General features: G+C 41.5%; 2 protein-coding genes across 3 annotated transcripts in view; both read right to left on the bottom strand.

Moving 5' to 3' along the window:
• Positions 1-8875: 8875 nt before the first annotated feature.
• On the bottom strand, positions 8876-10833 carry LOC134075847 (uncharacterized). 2 transcript variants are annotated; one of them, XR_009938504.1, is made up of 5 exons: positions 10780-10833; positions 10246-10492; positions 9901-10075; positions 9598-9680; positions 8876-9429 (listed from the first exon to the last, which is right to left on the bottom strand). XR_009938504.1 is itself a non-coding variant. In XM_062530896.1 (4 exons), the coding sequence occupies exons 1-4, from the start codon at positions 10465-10467 to the stop codon at positions 9148-9150; spliced, it is 762 nt and encodes a 253-aa protein (XP_062386880.1). In that variant the 5' UTR covers positions 10468-10610; the 3' UTR covers positions 8878-9147. The 2 variants fall into 2 exon arrangements, 1 of the variants encoding a protein (XP_062386880.1); XM_062530896.1 differs by lacking the exon at positions 10780-10833 and having other exon boundaries at positions 8878-9429; positions 10246-10610.
• Positions 10834-16550: 5717 nt separating this feature from the next.
• The window catches only part of LOC134075837 (synaptogyrin-1-like), a 21484-nt gene continuing 13034 nt past the window's right edge, over positions 16551-25000 (bottom strand). The window contains exons 3-4 of the mRNA XM_062530895.1: positions 21632-21777; positions 16551-16794 (exon numbers count right to left, since the gene is read on the bottom strand). Coding sequence (XP_062386879.1) covers positions 16564-16794; positions 21632-21777 — 377 coding nt within the window. The 3' untranslated portion in view covers positions 16551-16563. The remainder of the gene's footprint in view (positions 16795-21631; positions 21778-25000) is intronic.

Below are 25000 nucleotides of genomic sequence, written 5' to 3'. Positions count from 1 at the left end.
TGGAATTGCTTCTGCTAGTCAGAGACAGAGCTCTGGCCTAAGGTGTGGCTTCGGGACTCTATAGCGCCACCTAGCAGCACGTTGTCTGTTGTGGTTGACGCAAACATTCACGAAAATGAACCAAATTTGTTGGTCTTGTGTGTTATAGCTATCGCTAGTCAGAGACAGAGCTTTGGCCTAGGGGGTGGCGTAGGGACTCTATAGCGCCACCTAGTGCGTTGTCTGTTGTAGTTGCCACACCCATTCACAAAAATGAACCAAATTTGGTGGGCTTGTGTGTTATTGCTATCGCTAGTCAGAGACAGAGCTCTGGCCTAGGGTGTGGCTTAAGGACTCTATAGTGCCACCTAGCGCATTGTCTGTTGTGGTTGACACAAACATTCACGGAAATTAATCAAATTTGGTGGGCTCGTGTGTTATTGCTTTTGGGTCATTCCGTGTCAAATCAGACAAGATTGTTGCTGCACCGTCTCAGATTTTGTTCAAACTTTGTGTATATCATCAATGGGTCCTAAAACCAAGGCCTGTGAAATATTTCTGTGGAAATCATCTGTCTTTATATCTTTTTTAGACCTTGAAATTCTTTCATTTTTACAGCTTGAAAATCACATGCCATGTCTGGGCATTAATATCTTGACTTATATGTTCCCCAGCCTCCCCAAATTTTCTAGGGTGGAAGATCAACTCATAATAAGCATGTGTAAACAATTTAAAGTCTGTATTTAGTGTCTCTTAACTCTCGAAAGGGCCCTCAATTTTGGAAAAACGTGCATTAAGTGTGATATTTAGGGTATTAAAAAAAACTGTTTATCTTTTTCACTTGGTATCAGTCACTATTTCCTCTTCAAATACAGCAGTTAATTAATGCTTTCCCACAAAGTCTCCACAACAAATAACCATGACAGTAATAACAATAAAACAAGGCATGTTTGTATTTTGTGTCATTTCCATGTAAATGAAATGCTATGTGGGGTAGGTAGTAGGATCATGAAAATCTATGTGGAAATAGAAAAGTATATGGACATGTAGTGTGTAAAGTTATAATATTGCATCTAAGCCCCGTTCACAGAATAAATGCATGTAGTTACAGGTGTGTTGGTAACACCAGAATAAACATTTACAATAAAACAAATGAAGTTTGGCACCCCCCTCTGGCGAAACAGTAGCATTTTGCTACTTTTACAAGGCATTAACTCTGGTTAACATAATTTCAAGTACATCGGTGTATTTGGTATCCTTTTCAATTTCAAGGTATTAGGAATTTCTGCTTCTTTTTGAATACGAGAAGTAAAATATAGCCTTTCCATTCCATTCAAATAGCTACCAGAGTTAATGCCTTGTTTTAGCTACCAGAGTTAATGCCACATTTCAAAAACCAAGAAATCAACATGATCATGTAATTGATCATTATTCTTGTTATTTAAATTTTTATTTGCAATTAAAACACATAATAACAAACATCAGCTCATATGGTACAGTTAACAAAGATCATATAAGGTCAGGCACTGAGGTAATAGCTCAGTCAAAACATAGATCATCCTGGCAATAAGCCGTGTGAAAATTGAAAAAGAAAAAAGCATACAATAGATCAGGCAAGAAACACAATAGCTTTAGTCAGACAAAGCAATCAAACAAAACATCAGTATGTCAAATGAAGTACATAAAAATCCAGTCACAATCTCACAATCAGGCCACTAATTAGAGGTCAGGTGGACCATAAAGTAATCCCAAATCCCCAGTGTCCCAGGCTCTTTGCCCCTTATCCTGGCCAACATAACCTCATATGATGCTGTCTCACTCATGAGGAGTTTCCACTCCTGCATTGTAGGGGTTATGGGTGATTTCCAGTGTCTTAATATAATTCGGGCAGCAGAGGCCAACCCAACCATCAGAACTGAATATGCACTTTTTGTCAGGGTTGGAGTTTCTGTTCTATCTCCCAAGAGGCATAGTCTTGGAGATATCGGCAAGGCAACTCCCGCCCATATCCCCATGAAATCCAGTATGTTATGCCAAAATGGCTTTACCATAGAGCAGTCCCATAAGAGGTGCAAAAAGGTGCCCATCTCAGATTTGCATTTCCAACACATATTGGTATTTATTAGACCTATTTTGAAAAGCCTATTTGGTGTCCAGTAGTACCGGTGCAGGATTTTGTACTGAGTAAATTTCCCCCTAGCTTCCTTAATATATTTACCATTATCAGCCATAATCCGTGTCCATGTATCCATGTCAATTGTACAATCAAGGTCTTTCTGCCAGATTATTCTCAAATTGTCACACACGCTGCTAGTTAAGTAAATTGAGTTTTTGTAAAATGTTGAAGCCTTATGGTTAAATGGGTTGTCAAGATAGTCAACAATTGGGTTATCTGCTTTACCTGACAGAAACTTTTTCATCACACAATGTCTGATTTGTAGATACTTCCAATAGTCTCCTCTATCTTCCAGTTTGTACGTATGGACCAATTCCGTGAATGACATAAATACACCATCTTTATAAAGGTCACTAATTGTGTTTATTCCATTATCCAGCCACCGTTTCCAAAAAACTTTCTTTTTCCCTATTTGTACTTCTGGATTGAACCAAAGTGAGGCATAGGGCTGTTTGTACTGTGATAGTTTGTGCATTTTATGAGCCTTTGCCCAGACTTCACAAGAATGTTTAACAATTGGATTCACCTCCTTCCCTTTCTCCTTCCTATGTTGGGATATCACATTTATAGGATGAAATGGTGTAGCAATAGTCCTCTCTATAGCGGCCCACTCCAATCCAGACACCGTTCCTCTCCAATGGTTGGCAATTTTAGCCATTTCAAATGACAAACTATAGAGTCTATCATCAGGCAGGCTGAGCCCTCCTTTATCTTTGGGCGCACACATTTTACTCATCTTAAATCTGGGCTTCCTCCCTGCCCAAAGAAATTCTCTAATGTGATTATCATATTGTTTAAAAATATGATCAGATATGGTAAGCGGTAACATCATAGATATGTAGTTAAACTGTGGTGCTATTACCATTTTAATTACATTAACTTTACCCCAAAGACTAAGGTTCAACTTTCCCCATTTTCCTAGATTTGTTTTGATTTTCTGAAGAAGTGGTTCAAAGTTCAGAGTTGTTATCTCGCTGATGTCTGGACATAACTTGATGCCCAAATATACCATGCCTCTTGGAACCCATCTGAAATTGTACTGTGTTACTACTTGTGGGTGACAGTGTTTAGATATTGGCATCGCCTCAGACTTAGACCAATTGATTTTATAACCTGATAGCTCGGAATATTTGCCAATGACATTCATTAGTGAAGGTAAGGAATTTTGAGGATCACTAGTCAGAAATAGAATATCATCCGCATACAGCATTAGCTTATGCTCAATTCCACCACCCTCTACTCCTTTAATGTCAGGGTGTTCTCTTATGGCCACTGCCAGAGGTTCCAATGCAATTGTAAATAAGAGTGGCGAAAGAGGACATCCCTGCCGGGTTCCTCTAGAAAGATTAAAGAATGACGAAGTTAGACCATTTGTCATGACTGCAGCTTTGGGATTGCTATACATTATTTTTATCCACCTGTCAAAGCCAGGACCAAAACCAAATCTTGACAGGGCCGAGTGTAAAAAACCCCACTCAACCCTGTCAAAGGCCTTCTCAGCATCCAATGATATGGCAGCCACTGGCGCTGCACTGGAAGAGTGTGACCACATTAAAGGGATATTCCGCCATTTTTGGAAATACGCTCATTTTCCACCTTCCCTCGAGCAAAACAATCGATATTTACCTTGTTCCCGTTCATCCAGCCATTCTGTGAGTCTGGCGATACAACTTTTAGCTTCAGCCTAGCATAGATCATTGAATCGGATTAGACCATTAGCTTCTCGCCTGCTAGCTTCATGTTTAAAAGTGACTAAGACTTCTGGTAATTTTCTCATTTAAAACGTGTCTCCTCTCAAGTTAGAAAGTGCAATAAGACCAACTGAAAATGAAACCTGGCGTTTTTCTAGGCTGATATGACATGGAACTACACTCTCATCTGGCGTAATAATCAAGGCAACTTGCAGCTACTGGCACTACTACTGCTTGTTGTCTATGGGGACTATTTTCAGATGCTGCGTAAGATATCACTGCGCCTATGGTACGTTTGCAAGTTGCCTTGATTATTACGCCAGATGAGAGTGTAGTTCCATGTCAAATCAGCCTAGAAAAACGCCAGGTTTCATTTTCAGTTGGTCTTATTGCACTTTCTAACTTGAGAGGAGACACGTTTTAAATGGGAAAATTACCAGAAATCTTAGTCACTTTTAAACATGAAGCTAGCAGGCGAGAAGCTAATGGTCTAATCCGATTCAATGATCTATGCTAGGCTGAAGCTAAAAGTTGCATAGCCAGACTCACAGAATGGCTGGATGAACGGGAACAAGGTAAATATCGATTGTTTTGCTCGTTGCTCGTTGCTACATTTCCAAAAATGGCGGAATATCCCTTTAAGTGCATAAGCCTTCGCAGATTGTCTGTAGAAGATCTACCTTTTATAAAGCCCACTTGATCTGTGTGGATAATGTATGGTAAAACTGTTTCAAGCCTTAGGGCCAACACCTTAGCCAGTATTTTACTATCAACATTAATGAGGCTAATTGGTCTGAAATTAGCAGGGTCCATATGATCTCTACCTTTCTTTGGAATCAGCGATATAAGTGCTTCGTTAAGAGATGGCGGCAATGTACCAGTCTCAAAAGCTTCCTGAAATACCTTTGTCAATATTGGAGTAATTATATTCTTTATAGTACTCTACTGGGAACCCATCAGTTCCGGGTGATTTCCCTGTATTCATAGCTCTAATAGCAGTTTTCACCTCATCCTGAGTCACTGGTTTATCAAGAAAATCTGCCTGTTCAGCAGATAAGATTGGGAGGTTGACATTTGTGAAAAAGTCCAACATTTCTGTCTTATTTGGAGTACCAAACGGAGTGGTTGACATGACATGGCCTTTTTTTGGTCCAGAGTGTCAAACTGAAGTAAAGAAATGTCTAATCTAAAAATAAATGTGGTTATATTGTTCAGAAAAAACTGATTTATATGAACATATGGACCATTCATGCCAGTCATATTCCTATTTCTCAAAATGTTCAGCCAAACCAGGAAACGTGACTGTCCCGAGCCCATTTCATAAAGTTTGATTTTGAATTAAAAAAAATCTATTTAATATATTTTCCCATTACTTAAATACAATGAATACTAAATATGTCTACTTTTAAGTCTGTAGTGTTTAAAGTCCAGGCATAATATTTTTGAACAAGCCATAAACAAAAACATTTTGTCCCAAAAATCAATATCATATGGTGTGACCCTAAATTATGTTTTTTAAATGTGCAATTGTGTGGAGACCTTTAGGGATAGGGGGTCCTTCCTCATTCAGGAAGTATAATACAGTAACTTCTCAGAAGGACATTGAAAGTTTACATGTTGAGTTATCTCTCATATTTCTTTCAATAAATCAAGTATTTCCAGCACTCCTATCTCAGTTCCACTTTTCACTGTCTTTTGGTGTGACCCATTTTTCAGGAAAATTTCAAAAGTAAATAGTTTTTTGGTCAAAATTACCTTTACATCTATGTTACCATGTTAAAGTGAGCATATGATTTTGGTCCTAGCATGTAGCCTCAAGACTCATTGTTCTGCTAAGTGCATGAAACCTCATATGGAGTGACCCCATATCATATGGTGTGATGGGGTTTTGCTGTCACACCATATGATTTATTTGTCACACTATATGATATAATCTGTATTTTCCTACATAAATAATGTTTTTTTCAAACATATGTTTAATTAATAGTTTAGAGTTATACATATTTTAACATATTTAACATTTTGTTAACATTTATTATTTAATATGTGGCACCTATTACCCAAGTGCTATACAATATCTGGTGGAATTCTGTTTGACAAAGTTCTGAGTTTTTAACAGTGATCCTTTATGTGATATATTTGTCTTAAACTGTGATTTATTGTTTGTGAAATGCATATATTCACATTTTTGCGTTAACAGATTGTTATTTGGTGTGATTTATCATATGGTGTGACACCATATCATTTGGTGTGACATCAAGAAACATCAAGAAATTATGAAAATAAAAAGGCTTTCGGAGTCTAAATCATACAAATCTGAATGTAACAGATAGGAAATAGGGTCAGCAAACATTGTATGCATTTCATTTCTTTTGTATCAAGATATGTCCAAATTAATATGAAGTTTATTGAAAGATTAGGGACAAATGCCTTACTTTGTGTATTGATGAATAAATATACTGTAAAATATAATACATTTCCACAAGGAAATGCTAGATCTTGATGAAGTAAAGATAGAAGATTATGATACACTGACTCACATAAAAAATATATACCCCATCATAGTTTTACACACAATAACTTTCATGTCACACCATATGATAATTTTAGTCACTAACACAAGACATTAGTGAATAAATATGAATTCCAATACAAATTCTAAAAGATCATACATATTTTGGGAATGGGAGAGTCAGTACAACATAACTAAGTGATTTCCATGCATAATGTCTGAATTTTTTTTCAAAAACTTTTTTTCGGCCTAAAACGTCAACCACCCCTATACAGATTGTCATAGAATTCCTTAAAGACATCATTAATTTCCTTAGAGGATGTAACAAGAGAGCCCCCTGCTCTTATTGCTGGAATTATGTGAGCGGAGTTTTGTTCTTTGAGTTGTCTGGCCAAAAGTCTACCAGTTTTCTCTCCTGACTCATAAAAGGTTGTCTTAAGTCTAAACAATGCATGTTCTGCCTTTTTATTAAAGATGTCATGAATTTGAAATTTACATTGGCAAATGTTTTTAAATAAGCTGTCAGAATACTGATTGGCCAAATCTTTTTCCATGTCATGTAATTCTGCTTCCAATTTTTGAATTTTATTAATATGTTCTCTTTTTCTTTTGGAGGTTTGTGCAATAAGCTTGCCTCTAATATAGGCCTTAGATGCCTCCCAAACCATTGCCACGCTATCTGTGCTACCCATATTGATCTCAAAAAATGAGGATAGGTCCTCTGCAAGTCCTGTAGTAAATACCTCATCTTGCAATAAAGAAGTACTCAATCTCCATCTGCCCCGCCTAAGTTTATCTGAGTGGATATTCGCACAAAGTTCAACAGGTGCATGGTCTGACAGGGAAATAGCGTTAATACTACTATCAATAACAGCATTAATCAGGGTCTGTGAGACCAAAAAAAAGTCTATTCTGGAGTGGGATTTATGGCAATGTGAGTAGAATGTGTATTCTCGTTTGCTTGGATTAACCAATCGCCATACATCAACCAAACCATTGTCTTCACGCAACATGTGAATAGCACTTCTATCCTTTGGTGCTGAAGTCCCTAAAAATCTACTTTTATCAAGGGTCCCATCTAAGACCTGATTGAAATCTCCTGCCAAAATAATTTGTCCCTGTGAGTTTCCCAGTATAGTATTGACCTCATGAAAAAAAGAGGGATCTCCTTTATTAGGAGCATAGATGTTGCACAATGTCAATGCCATACCATTTATGATGGATTCCAGACAAATAATTCTACCGTTAGTATCCTTAAATTCTCTTAAAACTGATAAGTTTAACCTTTTATGCACCAAAATAAGAACTCCATTTTTCTTGCTTGAGAAGGAGCTATAATAGACCTGCACCTGCCCAATCCAGTCTCTTTTAAATTTCTTAGCTTCCTCATCCATTAGATGTGACTCCTGAATGAATGCTATGTCAGCTTGTTTATGTTTGAGATATGAAAGTACTTTCTTCCTTTTCACAGGATTCCCACAGCCATTAATATTCCAGGATACTATTTTAACATAAACATTATTTGCCATTCATACCATGAGAAAGTAAAAAATATTGTAAGTAATAGTATAAGATATAGCCTAAATAACTGAACCATGTTGCCTGACCTAAGTTACATTATCCATACGTTTTTGTACCATTGATGCTGAGCATGTGCCAAATGTAATTTTTAAAAGAACATATATGACCAAACTGGTCAAAACAAACACTCCCTCTACAATAGAAGGAAAAACACAAAAACGTCTAAACATTCACTGAAGAGACTCCTACTAACTAGAGACCCTTCTCTGTTATAACAATACAAAATAAAAATAAACTCTGCTGGTCTGTGGAACGTCCGCCCTCCTAGGTTTAGATAGCCTCAGATAGAAACCATCCAGCCTCACCATACCTTTCTCAAACTCTCCCTTAAGGTTAACTGTCATTGTGCATCACTCCTCATCAACGTGGTCCCTCTCGTCACCTTCCGTGTTGTTCAATGAACTTGACAGCCTCCGATGCATCTTGAAACTTTCTGCTCCTCCCCATCCACGTAAACCGGAGTGTCGCAGGAAAAGCAAGGGTGAACTTCACGTTCTTGGCGTGCAGTAGCTGTTTGGCCGCTGCAAAGGCTTTTCAGCTTTCAGCCAGATCTCTTGTCATGTCTGGGAAAAGTGAAAGTTTACATCCGCTCCACGTCGCTCCACCCTTCTTCTTCGCTGCTTTAAGTATACTCTAAGAATTAGAGGAGCCTCGAGGAACCTTTTGGGGTTCCTCACCATTGCCACTGTGGGGGAACCTTTTCAGCTCACAGGGGTTCCTCAGGGATCCTTCATGAAAGGTTCTTCAAGGAACCCTTCAATTATTAGGCCTTATTATTACTACTAGGCCTTTTATCATGCATGTTGTTATCATGCATGTTTATGTTTATTATTATTATTATTATTATTATTATTATTATTGACAATACTGACAACAAAGGAATGTTTTCCACAGATTTTATTCAATAATTTAACAAGTATTCTCTGGATCCTGGCACATAAATACATAAATGAATGAATAAATAATTGAATGAATGAATGAATGAATAAAGTTAATACATTAATAAATACATAGCCTACAATAATAATAATAATTACAAAATAAACAAACAAAATAAATAAATAATTAATAATAAACACTACCTACTACCTAAAGGAGACAGCAGAGCAAAGAGTCAAACTCTGAGTGTGTGTGTGTGTGTGTGTGAGACTCTTTTTTTTTGCATTATATCCTCAGAGATATATATATTTCGACCAATACAAAACAAATTAAGAAAATAAATAATTGGCCATTTTAATTACAGTGGGGCTGATCTTTCCCTCTGGTGTGTTTGACATTAGGTATTTTTGTATGAAACAGAGGGTGTTTTTTACACTCTTATGGTATTCAATATTAAAAACAAAATAAATAGACATTAGGGTGGCCAAAGCCTGGGTGACCTCATCAACTTCTTGGGTAAGGACATCCTGAAAGTCGAGTTGAACAGCAAAAGAAGCCTCCATGAAGGGGTTCCCTGTAATGACCAGTACCGGCGTTGGAACCTCTGGATCCTAGCAACCAAATAAATAAATAAGTAAATAAATAAATACATACATACATACATACATACATACATAGATAAATGCATACATTAACACATACAAACGACAATGAGATGTTACAAATGGGAAATCAATAACAAGCAACAAACATAATTTTGGCTAATTGACAAACCTTACCTTTCTATTGATCACATAAAGTGCTTTGGGGTTCTCTCTGAACAGGTATGGAAGGAGCAAGGTGCCCAGGATGACTTGCAGACCTTTTGTTTAAAAGAGAAATAGAAATTCAAAATATATTAGAGAAAGAACTTTCCCACATGTACATTCATTCACTAGTGCTTGCATGTATACAGTGTATTGTTGTATGTTTTACATTTGCAAATGTAAAATTGAATTATATTTAAGAATGACTAATAAGATTAACTTAGATGACATGGCACATGCATTTAATATAATAGAGAGGATACCCTGAACTCTCACCTCTGTGACACTCCTCATGTTGCATTGATTTGGCCTCCTCATACATGCAAAAGAGGTCCTGTCCAGTAGCTCGCCGCTGACATTCCTCTATGACCTTCTTTGCGATTTGACCCATTCCTGTCATGATGCTGCGGTCTATGTCAACATCTAGCTGGCTTTGTGATTCTGTGAGGAGCTGTAATCACACACACACACACACACACACACACACACACACACACACACACACACACACAGATAGACAGAGAGAGACAGCCACAGAGAGAGAGAAAACAAATATTAAATACTATGTGAGATACATTTGATTTTAGAGCTGATGAGGGAATCGTTAGTTATAGTACTTACTATAACTGGGAATCTTAGCCCAGGATATTCTTCAAGGGCCTCCATAGTTGAATGAGTTTGCAAGTATTTTCTCCTCTCTACTCGTGTGCGGATCATTTTGTCTTGCAGGATGGATAGATTGGGATGTTTCTTAAGGCATTCGGCCCGCATTTTTTTCCTGGTGACACCTGAGGCTGGCTGCATCCTCTCCTTGCACGCTGGCTGCATCCTCTCCTTGCACATTGGCTGTCTGATTACTCGGTCCAGTCTGCAAATGATAAAAAAAACACGTTTAATGCAAAGTACGATTGGTTGTGAGAGGTCCTATGCAAGGAGAACGGCTGCTTAGAAGCAATATTGGACTCATGACGATCCTGGATGTTAAAGTGTAAGTCTGGCGTAAATTGACCCATAGTCCTGTTGTATAAGTCAAGGCAAGTCAAGTCAACTTTATTTATATTGCGCATTTCATACACAGAGGTCATTCAGTGTGCTTTACATAAACAAAAGCAAACAGGAATAGTTGATAAAAGCATAGAAGGGCAATAAGCTCACCACATGCAGCTTAAAGCAGACCCATGGGGGAGATAGCCAGTCACACACTTCTTCTTCCACAGATTTGTTCATTCTGAAATGAATGAAAGGTAAAGAAAAGGTCAGATTTCTACACCCCTTTGATTCTATAATTCACTTTGCAAATAAATCCATTGTGATAAAAAAAAAAAGGATTAAAATCTAACAGGATTCCTAGTGGCGACAACACTGCGCAACACTAGTCCAATGTAACAACATGATAACAATGTTTCCATTTAGCTGCTAACGTTACTTGTAACTGTCAACTAGCAGAGGCAGCAGACTGTACGAACTACTGTGGCGACATTGCTAGCTGGTGCTGGCATCCCAAGTATCAAACAAACTGTGGTGTCATTTTCAACGACAGCTTTAAACATATCTTTAGTCAAACGGGAAAAATAGGAGATTATAGTAGCCTAGGCTAAATGTATGTTTGTGTATTATGACTGACGTTAACTAAGCTAGCATTCAGGGAACGATTAGCTGCTAGCTAGCTATGATAAGTGATAACCAAAACCGATTTAGCAGCTGGACTATGGGAATATTCATGTCGACGCTGACTACCCCGGACATGTTGTCACTAGACATTTCTAGGTCTAAAATTAATTGACAGATATAAAAGTTAATGTTAAGCAGTATAGACTCGCTAACGTTAATGTTACCCACCTTTGAGTTGTTCGTTGAATGGAAAGTCGTTGGAAAGTCCGTCACGGCAGTTCAAAATGTTCCACGCTCGCGGACAAACAATGGCCATGCAGGTTCCTCAAAGAACCCCAAAGATGGGAAGGTTCCTGGAGAATCCCCAAAGTGCCTCGAAGCACCTCTAATTCTTAGAGTATACTTTCTCTCTTGCAGAAGATCGCAAAAATCGGATCATTATTAATCTCGGAGGTTTGTTCTCCTCCAGACGAAAACCGGGAGAACGATGAGCCCTCTCAATTTCAAGTTCACTGTCCATGTCCATGCCTAACCCCTCAGACAAGATCTTTTCAATGCATGCCTTCATGTTGTCCCCTTCCTTGCCCTCTGCCAGGCCTAGCAGCCTGATATTATTACGGCGGCTTCTGTTCTCTAAATCCTCTACACGGCTCCACAACGTGTCTAGCCGCTTACCATTTACCTCGCGGTCATTGAGCAACTGTTGTGTAGTGTCCTCCACATCAGACATTCGGGTTTCTACCTGCAGTCAGTCGTTCTTGCATGGCGCTGACAGTATTTTTCAGTTCCGTTGTAGTCTCTTTAATAGTTGACACGTCTGTAGCCACTGTATTGAGCGTGGAGCTCATTTTACTCATTTCAGCCAGAACGTTTTCTAGGCTAGCATTTTGCTCACAGCCTTTGGGGCTAGTACCACCAACATCCATGGCAGGCTTTCCACGTGTGGACTTGAAATATTTCGAGGATGTAGCCATGGTATATGCTATATTCGACGGCAAATTGACGAAAAAACAAAGAATGGTCGTTGCTGGGTAAACAAATAACAGTAAATAAGGAGATATTGACGGATTAATTACATTATTTCGGTGAGGCTTCTGGACAACTTCTAGTGAGCAGCCATCTTGCTCGGCGACCCCACGTGACTCCCATTGATCATTATTCTTAATGATTTATCCACTGTACCTAATGCTCAAGATGATTTGTTGTCCATACCTGATGTCATTAATGACAGACAATTAATTCATGTTAATTAATGAGCTTTTCATGTATAATTAATGCATGAGTTAAAGGGTCACTGCACCCTAAAATAGGTTTTTTGAGCTGTTGATTGATTGAAAATACTCATAAGTGGTGAACTGTACTATTACCAGGGTTAATATTGACAAAAATCGTGTTTCTCGACAAAAGTAACATTTCGTCTGATTTTGTATTGGAGATATTGCTCTCTCGCGCATACTACCGTTTGAAAACATGCCATGGCATGTTGGTCCAAAATCCTATTGGAATGCTGACGTTGTCCTGCACTTCTAGTCCGACACTACGTCACCGGGTCGTTAGAAATTAGGACTGAAACGCCCCAACACCTGCTGCCCTGATTAGCCTACCTGTGATAAGCCATGTCTGCAGCACTCATTCCCAGATTGACACGAAATCACCATGGTTGATTGGTTGCAGCAGTGCTGCACTCTCTCTCCAAATTTCAGAACGTCTCGCCCATTTTGAAAGCCGTTTTCAGAAATGTGAAGTGGGTGGAGTTATGGGGTGAAGTGACTCTTTAATGAATTAACTCATGATAACTCATAACATTTAGTTAACATGAATTCATGTGTAATAACTTTTCTTTTTTCTCCATGACAGTGACGTCCACGATTTTGTCCGACAAAAAGTCATCATGATCATGCTTAATTAATCATGATTCATGATGATGTGCCAACCGTAATTAATGCATAAGATGATGAGTTGTTTATGCATGAATTCATTAATGACATTAATGACAATCAGTGGATTCATGTTAAGTCATAATTATTCATGATATATTAAGGGATGAATTAATGCATGATTCATGCATTAATTCATGCATGAATTCATGAGAATTCATGTACCCTTATCGTAAAGTGTTACCCTTGAGGTTAAATCCCATCTTTCACAGTAATGTCAAATCTGCTCTAGGGCAGATGGTCCATTCAGCAGCCTGTCTGCCTGGGGGTAATCTCCATGGGTAAACAATTATACAGGCAAACAATTAGCAAACAATTAACTGGCCACAGTGTCTGAACTCCTCAGTGCAGGCAACACAGCACTGTGTACTGTATGTCCATGATGTTTGTGTGTGATGTTTGTGTGTGATGTGTGGTGTTTGTCCACCGTCCCTGATGTACCAGCAGAGAGGGCTTCCTCTCTCTGACTGATACAGACTCACATTTGGGCAAGAGAGAGCAAGAGACCCTCCTCCCCTGAAGAACGCAGGAACAAACGATCTGGGGCTCTTCTCATCCAAGGTGATTAACCAGCATTACCCTACTTAAAGGAACAAAAGAAACCAGTCTAAGTTAGACAATCCTGTTATTTGAGTCAACCTATTTGGAAACGAAACCAGGCCAAGAGTGGCTATCGTTTGAGCACATTGACACACAGTCATTGTAGCCTATCATACACTCTTACAAAAAAACAATGCAAGTTGTGTTGTTGAATACCCAGCAGAATAAATGAGGGATATGATAAATATAAATAATTTGGACATCAGAAGTTTTTTGAAGACAAACTTATAGTGTTTCCTACTGGTGAAAAGTATTGATTTTACTCTATTGCAATACACATCTAGAGAGAACAGAGTAACATCACAGAAGAAACATCAAAACATATTATTTGTTATTATTTATAACATTTCTAACAACCAAATGCCTACATATGTAAAAACACAAATAGAAGTAAGCTTTTGTTATATATTTTTTTTTTATTATTTTATTTTCACACATAGAAACACACAATCTGACTCTTGTCTAAATACAGTTGTTGGACACATTTGTATACTAATATGATACGTTTTCATAAGTATTCCAAAATACAAGACTTATAGCCCAAGTCAAAGGGAAGGACTGGGTCGGATAGTCAACAGGATGTGCACCATACAGTGTTAGACATGTTTGTACACAACTACTGTAATGCCCCAATTTTTTTTTTAAATCTTTTTTTCCAAGCACTGAGATTGTTACAGCCTCACATATGCAGTCATCTCCTGAAGGATTGGCTTAACCCATGCGTCTCCACAAAAGAGAATATAATTCAAAGAGTCCTCGTCATTTCATGTTCAAAAATGAACTTGGACACACATTGTAATTTAGTGACACCTGCTGGTGAGTCTTTTTCTCGTTCCACTGCAGTTTCAAATCGTCCACTAACACAGAGCTCTGCTCTTTATATATGGCCTTAGTGACCTTTGTGTGTCGCCTTGGCAACCTATGTTGGACACATTCATCTTGAAAACATGCAGTAGGCTATTACATTGCCTGCCTCAAAGTCCTTAACTATGTTTTAGCTCATTATTATCAAACGCTCAATCATTTTGGAGTTGACTTCATATACATAAAATTCAAGAATCTGTATAAACAGCATAGATGTATATTTATGTACACACACACTGTTGAGTTACACAGACACGCTTAACAACAAAGAACTGAGAAAGTTTGCTTTCAGTTTATGATGGGATTGTAGCTGAGGCAAATCAGTGGCATTGCTCATCTAAAACACACATCTGACGTTGAGATCGTTTGCTGCACAACCGAAGGAAAACTAGACTAATTTCAAAAAAATAATTATTCATTTGAAATGTATTAGGATGTTGGAGGCAGTTATGTGTGTTTTAATGTACATATTTACAGAATTGTAATATTTTTGTTTTGTTTTGTCCTTCAAAAATACGTCGCTAATTGTAAGAATCCAGTACTAGCAGGTCAGCTTTTTCTCCCGCAAGCACCAGTTTGTTGGGGAGTTTGGGCTGTGTTGGGGTGGTGGTGATTTGACACAGGACTCCTAAAGACAGTAGAGGAGTCCTGTGGTTATACTGTAGGCCTGGCCAAGGGTGGGAGTGTGGTGGTGGTGGTGGTATAAGGATTGGCAGTCAGCACTAAAGGCCCATGGTGGTGAGAAGCAATTGGCAGTCAGGTCATCCCAACTCACACGCATACACACGCACACACATACTGTACACACACACACTCACACGCTCACACACACACACACTCGCACGCACGCACGCACGCACACACACACACACACACACACACACACGCAGGCATGCACACACAGATGACAGAGCCAATAATAACATATATGCAATGATGTTTGGCCACCACTAATATTTAGCTGACATTCAGTTGTAAAATGGGAAAAATATTTCATTCATGTGCATAATGATGAAACCGCAGAAATCATACACCTTTTCTTTGATGTGACAACTATGCATAGATATCGGAATAGCCATACAATGTCCCACTTCATAAACAAACACACAATCCCCCAAACATGGCAGTCCTGTAGCTAATATCACATTTGTTTTGGCTAACTCTACCATGTCGTGACTGAGCCTGTGTGTGTGTGTGTGTGTGTGTGTGTGTGTGTGTGTGTGTGTGTGTGTGTGTGTGTGTGTGCGCGTGTGGTGTAAAGTGGGTCAGAGTGTGTGTCCTTCTAGGCTGTGTTGCTAGGCCGGGGCAGATGAGATGGCGAGCTCAAGGCAAAATAATCAAGGGGTCCTTCATTAGACTGCACACGACTAGAGTACATTCACACACACATGCACATACACACGCAGACAAACACACAATGGTATGATAATATTGTAGTATGTGTGTGTGTGTGCGTGTGTGTGTGCAAGATGACCAGTTCTATCCCCCTACTCAACACCAGTGCCACATAACCCAAACACAGGTGCCCCTCGGGGGCAGAGGGCAACTGCTCGGACCACATCTGTTGCTATGTGTCGTGCAGCCTTAAACTACTAAAGTCTAGCTGCACGGTCCCAATGAGCTCCTCCTCTGTAAGGGGGTTTGACTAGTTAAGGGGGGGGGGGGGGCTTGGTATTAATGAACCAAGTGATTCGACCAGCACACAGAAGAAGAAAACCAAAAAAAACCTGCCGCGTAAGGTTCAAACCATCAGGTAGGATATGCACATCCATATTGACAGACCACACCGAACAAACCCAAACCAAACAGCAGCATAAAGTCGTCGGTGCTGAAGTTTGGCTCCTGCACCCCCCTCCCCCTCCCCCTCCCCCCCACCCCCACACACACACCCCCACCCCCACCCCTCACCCCAGACGGGCGCCGGAGGTTAGTAGTCCTGGCGCTGGTAGCCGGCGGTGCCGTCGAAGGCGTCGGTGCTGTTGGCCTGCTGGGCGGTGGTGCCGGTGCCGGTGGCGGGGCTGCCCAGGTCGTCCCCGGCGGAGAAGGCGCTGTAGGGGGCGGCGGCGGCGTCCTGGCTGGGGTCGGTGTACTCGGTGGAGAACAGGGCCGAGTCGGCGCCCAGCAGGTAGCGCTTGTAGGCCAGGAAGGACAGAGCCGCCTTCAGGGGGGGGACACACGCGGACAGAGGGAGGAGGAGGAGGAGGAGAGGGATAGATGGATGGATGGATGATGGAGGGAGAGAGGGAGGGATGGATGTAAGGAGAGCAATGGTGGAGAGTTGGTCGGGTGGACAGAATGGCAAAGGATATGGCAGTCAATAAAGGACAGAATGATGGAGGAAGCAAGAGAGAGAGAGAGAGAGATAGAGAGAGAGAGAGAGAGAGAGAGAGAGAGAGGTGGTGGTTGTAAAGGTCACAAGTGATGGAAGAGGGGATGTTGTCGAGTCCAGAGGATTTGGGTGAATCAGGAGCATTGATCAAGCACAGGAGAGGAAAAGGGATGGATGAAGCAGGGGAGGATGGAGGTGAAGAACGAGGGACAGACACAAACAGAAGAAGTTTGTTAGTAGGAAACTGAAGCAGGTTAGACGGTTAAGCTAAAGCGGCATAGGTAGTTTCATTTGTTCTTTGGCTACTTTCACATTAGGACACATGGAATTAGTATTGCACATAGAGGCTCTGGCGATGACGACAGGGTCCTGCCGCATCAAGTCCAACTTTATGAAGGACACCGCAGAGAAGTCTTGGAGCCAGTAAGCCGTAACCATGACAACGTTTCCTTCACCCACGCACATTACAGGGCCTAAACGGTAATTAGCTTTTTTTTGCATTTTGCATAACTAGCTAATAATAACACCACGGACACACACACACACACACACACACACACACACACACACACACACACGCAAAGCATGCACACCTTCACATTTGTCTTTGGCTACGTCGACCATTGTCTGTCTCACACTGCATTAGAACGTTGTCTGATTCATTTAGAAGTAGTGACTCTTGATACACTGTATGCGTCCATAGAACAGCTGTGCAATGTCTCCATAAACCCTGTTCACCTGAAATCAACATCATAGAGCCTGTCACAGTGCTCATACTTATTTGGTCACTCGTGTAATCACACAGCAAGACTGCCAGCAGCAGAGAGACAGAGCAGATGAGTCCTACTGTAGATTTCTGTGTGTGTGTGTGTGTGTGTGTGTGTACGTGTGTACAGTCTGTGTGTGTGTGTGTGTGTGTGTGTGTGTGTGTGTGTGTGTGTGTACACGTGTGTGTGTATATGAGTGTGTGTGTAGGGTTGCCAACCATTCCGTATAATACGGAATCGTCCCGTATTTGACACCTAAAAGTCTTGTTCCGTATTGAACTAATACAGAACGCTGTTTGTTCCGTATTTCTGAGAAACTGCTCAATGCACACATACTACAATTAAAAACATAGGCTACACACAAAAAAAGCCTAAAAAACTCCCTGACGCAACGTGGAGCTTGCTGGTCTGCGAGGCATGGATTGAGGTCCGGTGCTTCACCTGATAATTAGCTGCGCAATTGATCATGCAACCGCGGCCCGACAGAAAATAAAACAAACGTGTTCTGCAATCAGGAGGAAATGCTTGCTAATTCGATGCGATTAAACATAGAGTCATACAATTAAGTGGTGGTATGAGCGTTCATTGCATGCGTTTGCACGTTTGCGCGACAGAAACTGAAACTACACAATAACGTTGGCAAAGATCTGCTTCAACCTGTTGGAAGGCTATTTCATTAATTAACGACATTTAACAACGTGGATTCTTGCCACTTCCATAGAAACAGAACAGAGACTGTAGGCTATACAATAGGCTACATTGTTTAGCATTGAGTATTGTTTAGGCAAATTTGAATATAACATGGTCAAAAGATTAGTGTTTCATTTAAAGATCTCCAGATACATGTAAATTATTTATGCCTAATTTATTTATGCTGGGCCGTTTACCATAAACAGAAGTTGGTATTATGTTTCCTGGATCTTTACATTCAGGCATTCAAATGAAATTTCATTATAAGGCATAGGCTATACGTTTTTTCTCCATTTGCCTACCAGTGTAGGCTATGATTGCATAAGGGAAACATCCCAAAACAATAGCACCCATATGCTGTTGTTTTCAGGAGTATTTCTCATGCAATCGTGCAAAAGCAATGAACTATTGTAAAAATATCTTACATTAGTGAAGGAGGCCTCTGATGTGCATATCACAAACTAGCACTTTAAGCACTTTTAGCACAGTATTGACTGCTTTGAAGTGAAAGTGCATACAATATAGTATAATAATAATTGTGACAATGATAATCATAATGATGATTTGATGTGGGGTGGAGGTACGTGTAGGTGGGCCCTTTGACCCCAAAGTCTGCCAAAACCGCGCCTCAAGTTTGAGGCTATTAGTCGCCCCCCCCCCCCCGGTATTTTTGTTCCGTATTTTATTTTCTCAGAGTTGGCAACCCTATGTGTGTGTGTGTGTGTGTGTGTGTGTGTGTGTGTGTGTGTGTGTACGTGTGTGTGTGTACGTGTGTGTGTGTGTGTGTGTGTGTGTGTTTGTGTGTGTGTGTGTGTGTGTGTGTGTGTTTACATGTGTGTGTGTGTGTGTGTGCGCAGGAGCACAAGAGCACAAGTAGACTGGTTAAGAAGAGGGAGGGTTACAGAAAGAGAGAGAGAGAAGGGGGGGTTCAGATGAGGGGGGGTGGGGGCTGGGGGGTGAACAGCTTGTTGTACTCCTCTTCAAACGACACAGTCCTCAGCTTTTCCAGACCCATGAGCATCAGACCGCCCTGGGGAACCCACACAACGAGAGCGGAGCACACACACACACACACACACACACACACACACACACACACACACACACAGACAGACACACACAGACACACACAAGCACACACATGCACACATGCACACACACACACACACACACACACACACACACACACACACACACACACACACACACACACACACACACACATCAGCATGGCCCACACAGTTGGACATCACTGCACCGTCACTTCCCACAGCCACTCAACACACCTTCCCCGTCTCTATTTGTTTGGTCTCGACGGCATACATGTTCCTTAATTAGTCACTTTATACTGGCCTTGACTCATACAGCCATAATCACTTGTGAAGCACAAGCACAATGATCTGAACAGAACTTGAACAGTATAGCGAGAATGACAGAATGAAGGCATACAGAATGACTCCATTGTAACCGATACAATGAGGCGGATAGTAACACTGTAGTATCACCTTTAGGGATTTCTCAACACATGTGCCTCCATGTCACTCTGACTAGATGGGTGTGAATGAGGCGGCTGGCTGTTCTTGGCATTAGCCAATATATTATTGGAGCCAATCATGTTCCATGTAAGCAAGGGAAGTTCTGATGATGCACCTACTGACACAGACTTGACTTGCATTCAAATTCACAAACATAGGGAACGTTTGCAAGCAGTTTTTCATTAGCCTTGAGTTTTCAGCGAATGTTTGCGAACAATTGCAAACAGTCTGTGGTGGTAGTTCTCCACCAACATACATGTACATTTGAACTGGACGTGAGTTTGACAAACGTTCGCCACTGTTTGCCAAATTTGAACGCACCTCTGATGATTGAATGTTTTGTACTAGCTCTTCCTTTCCTATTGTTTCGGAATGGGATGACATAGTACAGAACCATGTTATGTTGTCGTGTTCTACTGTATGTCATGTCTGTTCTTTCAGCAGTGTTGAGCAAAGATTCTAGAGCGCCGCTCTAGAATCTTTGGTGTTGAGTCTCCATGGAGTGGGTGTTCACACATTATGCAGATGAGATAAGATCAGATTCTTACATCTGTGCACACCCACAGCTCCCAGTGCATGTGAGAATGAATAAAGTAGAAGTGCAAATGCTGTACAGTTAAGGAGCATTCTTAAACTGAAGATTTCACACAAGACTTTACATTTCAAATGTCACCTGAGAAGAAGAAGCAGCAGGAGAGAAAGTAAAAGACAAGTCACAACACAGTAGGAAGAGGAGGGGGCATCTAGCCTGATGCCTACTGTATGCTGAAGGAAATACAGTGAAAACAGAGTGAAAGTCAGAGAGATTGGACAGATGATAGAAGAAGAGGAGGAACAGAGAGGGGGAGATACCCAGGTGATGATGGAGAAGAAGAAGAAGATGGAGGAGTAGAGAGAGGAGTAGAGAGAGAGTAGGAGGAAGAGTAGAGAGTGGAGAGGAGGAGGAGATATGTATGACCAGGTGAAGATGGAGAAGAAGGAAGAGGTGAAGGAGGAAGAGGAGCAGAGAGAGAGAGGAAGAGGAGGAGAAGAGAGAGGAGGAGGAGATATGTACCCAGGTGAAGATGGAGAAGAAGGAGGAGGTGAAGGAGGAAGAGGAGGAGAAGAGAGAGGAGGAGGAGATACATACCCAGGTGAAGATGGAGAAGAAGGAGGTGATGGAGGAAGAGGAGGAGAGAGAGAGAGGAAGAGGAGGAGAAGAGAGAGGAGGAGATACATACCCAGGTGAAGATGGAGAAGAAGGAGGAGGTGATGGAGGAAGAGGAGGAGAGAGAGAGGAAGAGGAGGAGAAGAGAGAGGAGGAGATACATACCCAGGTGAAGATGGAGAAGAAGGAGAAGGTGATGGAGGAAGAGGAGGAGAGAGAGAGGAAGAGGAGGAGAAGAGAGAGGAGGAGATACATACCCAGGTGAAGATGGAGAAGAAGGAGAAGGTGATGGAGGAAGAGGAGGAGAGAGAGAGGAAGAGGAGGAGAAGAGAGAGGAGGAGATACGTACCCAGGTGAAGATGGAGAAGAAGGAGGTGATGGAGGAAGAGAAGGAGAGAGAGAGGAAGAGGAGGAGAAGAGAGAGGAGGAGATACGTACCCAGGTGAAGATGGAGAAGAAGGAGGTGATGGAGGAAGAGAAGGAGAGAGAGAGGAAGAGGAGGAGAAGAGAGAGGAGGAGATACATACCCAGGTGAAGATGGAGAAGAAGGAGAAGGTGATGGCGGCGCGGGCAGCGTCTCCTCCCTCACGCAAGGGGTTGTCCTCCAGCTTGGCCACCTGCCATTGGTTGGCCATCAGACAGAAGCCTACGAACCACATGAACGACCAGAAGGCTGCAGAGAGAGAGAGAGAGAGAAAGAGAAAGAGAAAGAGAGAGAGAGAAAGAGAGAAGGAGAAGGGGTAAAGGGAGAGAAATAAAGAGAGAGGGAGAAGGTCAGAGGAGGAGAGGGAGAGGGAAAGAAGTCGGAGACAAGGACCCTGGTCAGTTAAGGACAACTTACTATAATAAAGGTCTCACTTAAAAGCATGATCCATATGATTAAAGTCATTACTCTGTCATTGGCTTGTGAAGTCCTGCACCTGGCAGGCAGACTGCACTCAGCCTCACGGCACTCAGGCTGCACTCCTCATCTGAGGGGATCTGAAGACCCTCAAAGGAACGTCTACGGAGCAAGCCTCAGCCCAAACGCCTAGTTTTTTTGCCCCTTATTTCATCTCTGGTTTTTGTCCCTTATTTTGTCCCTTTTTTGTCTCTGGTTTTCGTCCCTCATTTTTTCCCTCACTTCCTGAGTCTTTCTGGCAGGATTAGAACACACATGAGGGACACTAGGGACATACAGGAAGTGGTGTCCATCACAAGGATCCTGTGTGTCTGGCGCTAGCTGGCTGCTGCAGAGGAGTTTTGGAAAACACAATAATTGGAGCGCTGACATCTCCCGAGAAGGAATGAAATGTTCTCAGCGCTCTGCGTCGACCGGAATCAATCCTAATTGCGTTAGCGCTGGGCTCTGTCTGAAGGTGGTGTTTATTGTGGGCTCAGATGCTCTAACACTGGAGCGTCAACCTCATAACACATGGAATCCTCTGTTGTTTCACTGCCAACAGGCTTTAGAGACACTTCCTTTGGACTGTGCATCTGTCAGTCTCTGCGTGTGTGTTAGCGTTTGTGCGTGTGTGTTTGTGTGTGTGTATGTAAGGGATAACGGCCAACGAGGTGACCGATTCGATGGAAATAATGGCTAGGTGGAGGTCTAGAACTCCGGCGACGTGCGAAGCACGGAGACGGAGTTACCTCCGCCGTGCCATTATTTCCATCGATCCGGTCGACCTCGAAGGCCGTTATCCCGCTTATCTCCCGTTTGTATTCATAACCTGTATATTTAGAACATAGTTTTATTCCACCGTTGCGTCCGTTAACATCGCTAAAACTGTCTTGACTGTGGGACTACTTTCCGCCACATTATCAACTTTCTACTTGCAGGACAAAACTGCCGTTACTAATTCTAAATGGATGGTTGACAAGCGGGCATATCCCAGGATTCTTTCTGATTAACTTTAACTTTGAAAGATCGCTACTTTTATAGCCTACATGGCATCCAACTAGCTACAATCCACCTCCGTCATATGCTACAATGTTACTATGGTTCTGAACGTCTGTATTTCAGCTTGCATGCAACGTGACAGTTCGTTTAAACTTCGCAACGAGTTTGGCGAATTAATATTCAAGTGTGATACGGGAACTACTTCAAAGGTAGCAGGTTATACAAAGTTAATGGCCACCCCATCAGCCAATCAGAGAAGAGAATTCCATTGTTGAGGGAGATAAGTGCGTATATTTGTATGTGTGTATGTATGTACTGTATGTATGCATGTTTGTATGTGTGTATGTTTGTATGTTTGTATGTGAATGTGAAGGCTTGTGTGTGTGTGTGTTTGTGTGTGTGTGTGTGTGTGTGTGTGTGTGTGTGTGTGTGAGAGTGAGTGTATATGACACTGACACATCCGAATCAGAATCACCCCACCCTCCCCACTGGGAGCATCAACCGCGCCTGTGTCAGCACCACGCTAACATGCCTCTATTGTGATACGGATAACAGCGCCTGTGTGTGTGTGTGTGTGTGTGTTATGTGTGTGTGTGTGTAATGTGTGTGTGTGTGTGTGTGTGTGTGTGTGTGTGTGTGTGTGTGTGTGTGTGTGTGTGTGTGTGTGTGTGCTGAGTGTGTGTGTGTGTGTGTGTGTGTGTGTGTGCTGAGTGTGTGTGTGTGTGTGTGTGTGTGTGTGTGCTGACAGTGTGGAGCGCTGAGGGCTCCATTGTCTCATGGTGCTCAGCCACTCCGCACAGCGGTCATTCATTATTCTTAATTGGCTGGCCGGAAGGGGAACATTACCAGACGACGGCGCACAACAACCGGCTGCTAAAAAGTCCTCAACAAAAAACATCATTTCAACTGTGTTTTTTAAAATTGTATTGTTCCTCGCTATAATTTAGCTCACGAAAACATGGGAAGTAAATGTGACGTGAACTTAGGTTGGCATTGCACATTCTTAGGACACATGAAATTGAATTTCAAATGAGTACAATGGAGTAACTGAACAACGACAACAATATTGACATCTGCTGCACGTATTGTCCGTAAGACGCACAGTGACAGTCAGCAGCTGTGTACGGTGATGCATGTCATCTCTATGGGAGCAGAGCAAACACGGCGAATGGAGGACAGTCCTATAGCACAGCCATACTGTTTGAGCCTCGTGTGTGTTGACAGAGGGTGCTGGTAAACAACAGAGCACTGACATCTTTTCTAAAGGATCTCTACTTGAGCCATACCCACCAGAGCAGACAGAGGAGTAACGCATGGTGGACTTCACACTTTATTCACTAGATACTATGCATACTATGGAAATGTGTGCCCTAATGTTGAGATGTAGCTTATCTGAATATTACTACATAAATGGTACAACATATCTATGCGAGTATTATTTGCAAGTTCGATAGTCCTGCCATTTCTCTACTATTAGCCACGGCTTATACATTGACTTTACAAAAATTCTTCAGCTATGAGGTTAATACAGGGGGGGCAGTTAACAAAGTGTTAATATCGTTTTGTTTCTTTTAACTTGCATAAAACACTGTCCTGCGGCTTATACACAATGCGGCTTATATGCGGGAAATGACCGTAAGTCGTACCGGAGACGCCGACGTCGGCCAGCACGGCCTTCTTGCGGTCCTTGACGCTGCTGATCTGGGGGAAGTGCTAAGAACTTCTTAGGAGCGCTCTAAGAACGTTCTAAGAACCCTCCTAACAAGTTCTTAGCACTTAAGAGCTTCTTAACGAATCTGGGAAACCCGGCCCTGATTACAGTTTTTCTCAAATGCTAAAACACATTTCACAAACGTTTCCTCCATGTTCCCCAATGTCTAAACACAATACCCTTTTCTAAAGCTACATAAGCACAACCACACCTTCTCACTTCAAAACTCAAACTTTCACACCAAAAGAGCAGCTCGAAGCTTTCAAAAATGTAAACACTATACACATCATTACACACTTCAGC

This window comes from Sardina pilchardus, chromosome 1, assembly GCF_963854185.1.
Source record: "Sardina pilchardus chromosome 1, fSarPil1.1, whole genome shotgun sequence".
Lineage (NCBI taxonomy): Eukaryota > Metazoa > Chordata > Actinopteri > Clupeiformes > Clupeidae > Sardina > Sardina pilchardus.
This window is presented reverse-complemented; position numbering and strand designations above follow the sequence as displayed.

Excerpts from the sequence above, each read along its gene's own strand:
- LOC134075847 (XM_062530896.1), bottom strand. The coding sequence starts at position 10,467 with ATGTGCAAGGAGAGGATGCAGCCAGCGTGCAAGGAGAGGATGCAGCCA. Across the intron at positions 9,681-9,900 it reads ACATGAGGAGTGTCACAGAG|GTCTGCAAGTCATCCTGGGC; the intron begins GTGAGAGTTCAG and ends TTTAAACAAAAG. Across the intron at positions 9,430-9,597 it reads TTTATGTGATCAATAGAAAG|GATCCAGAGGTTCCAACGCC; the intron begins GTAAGGTTTGTC and ends TTTGGTTGCTAG.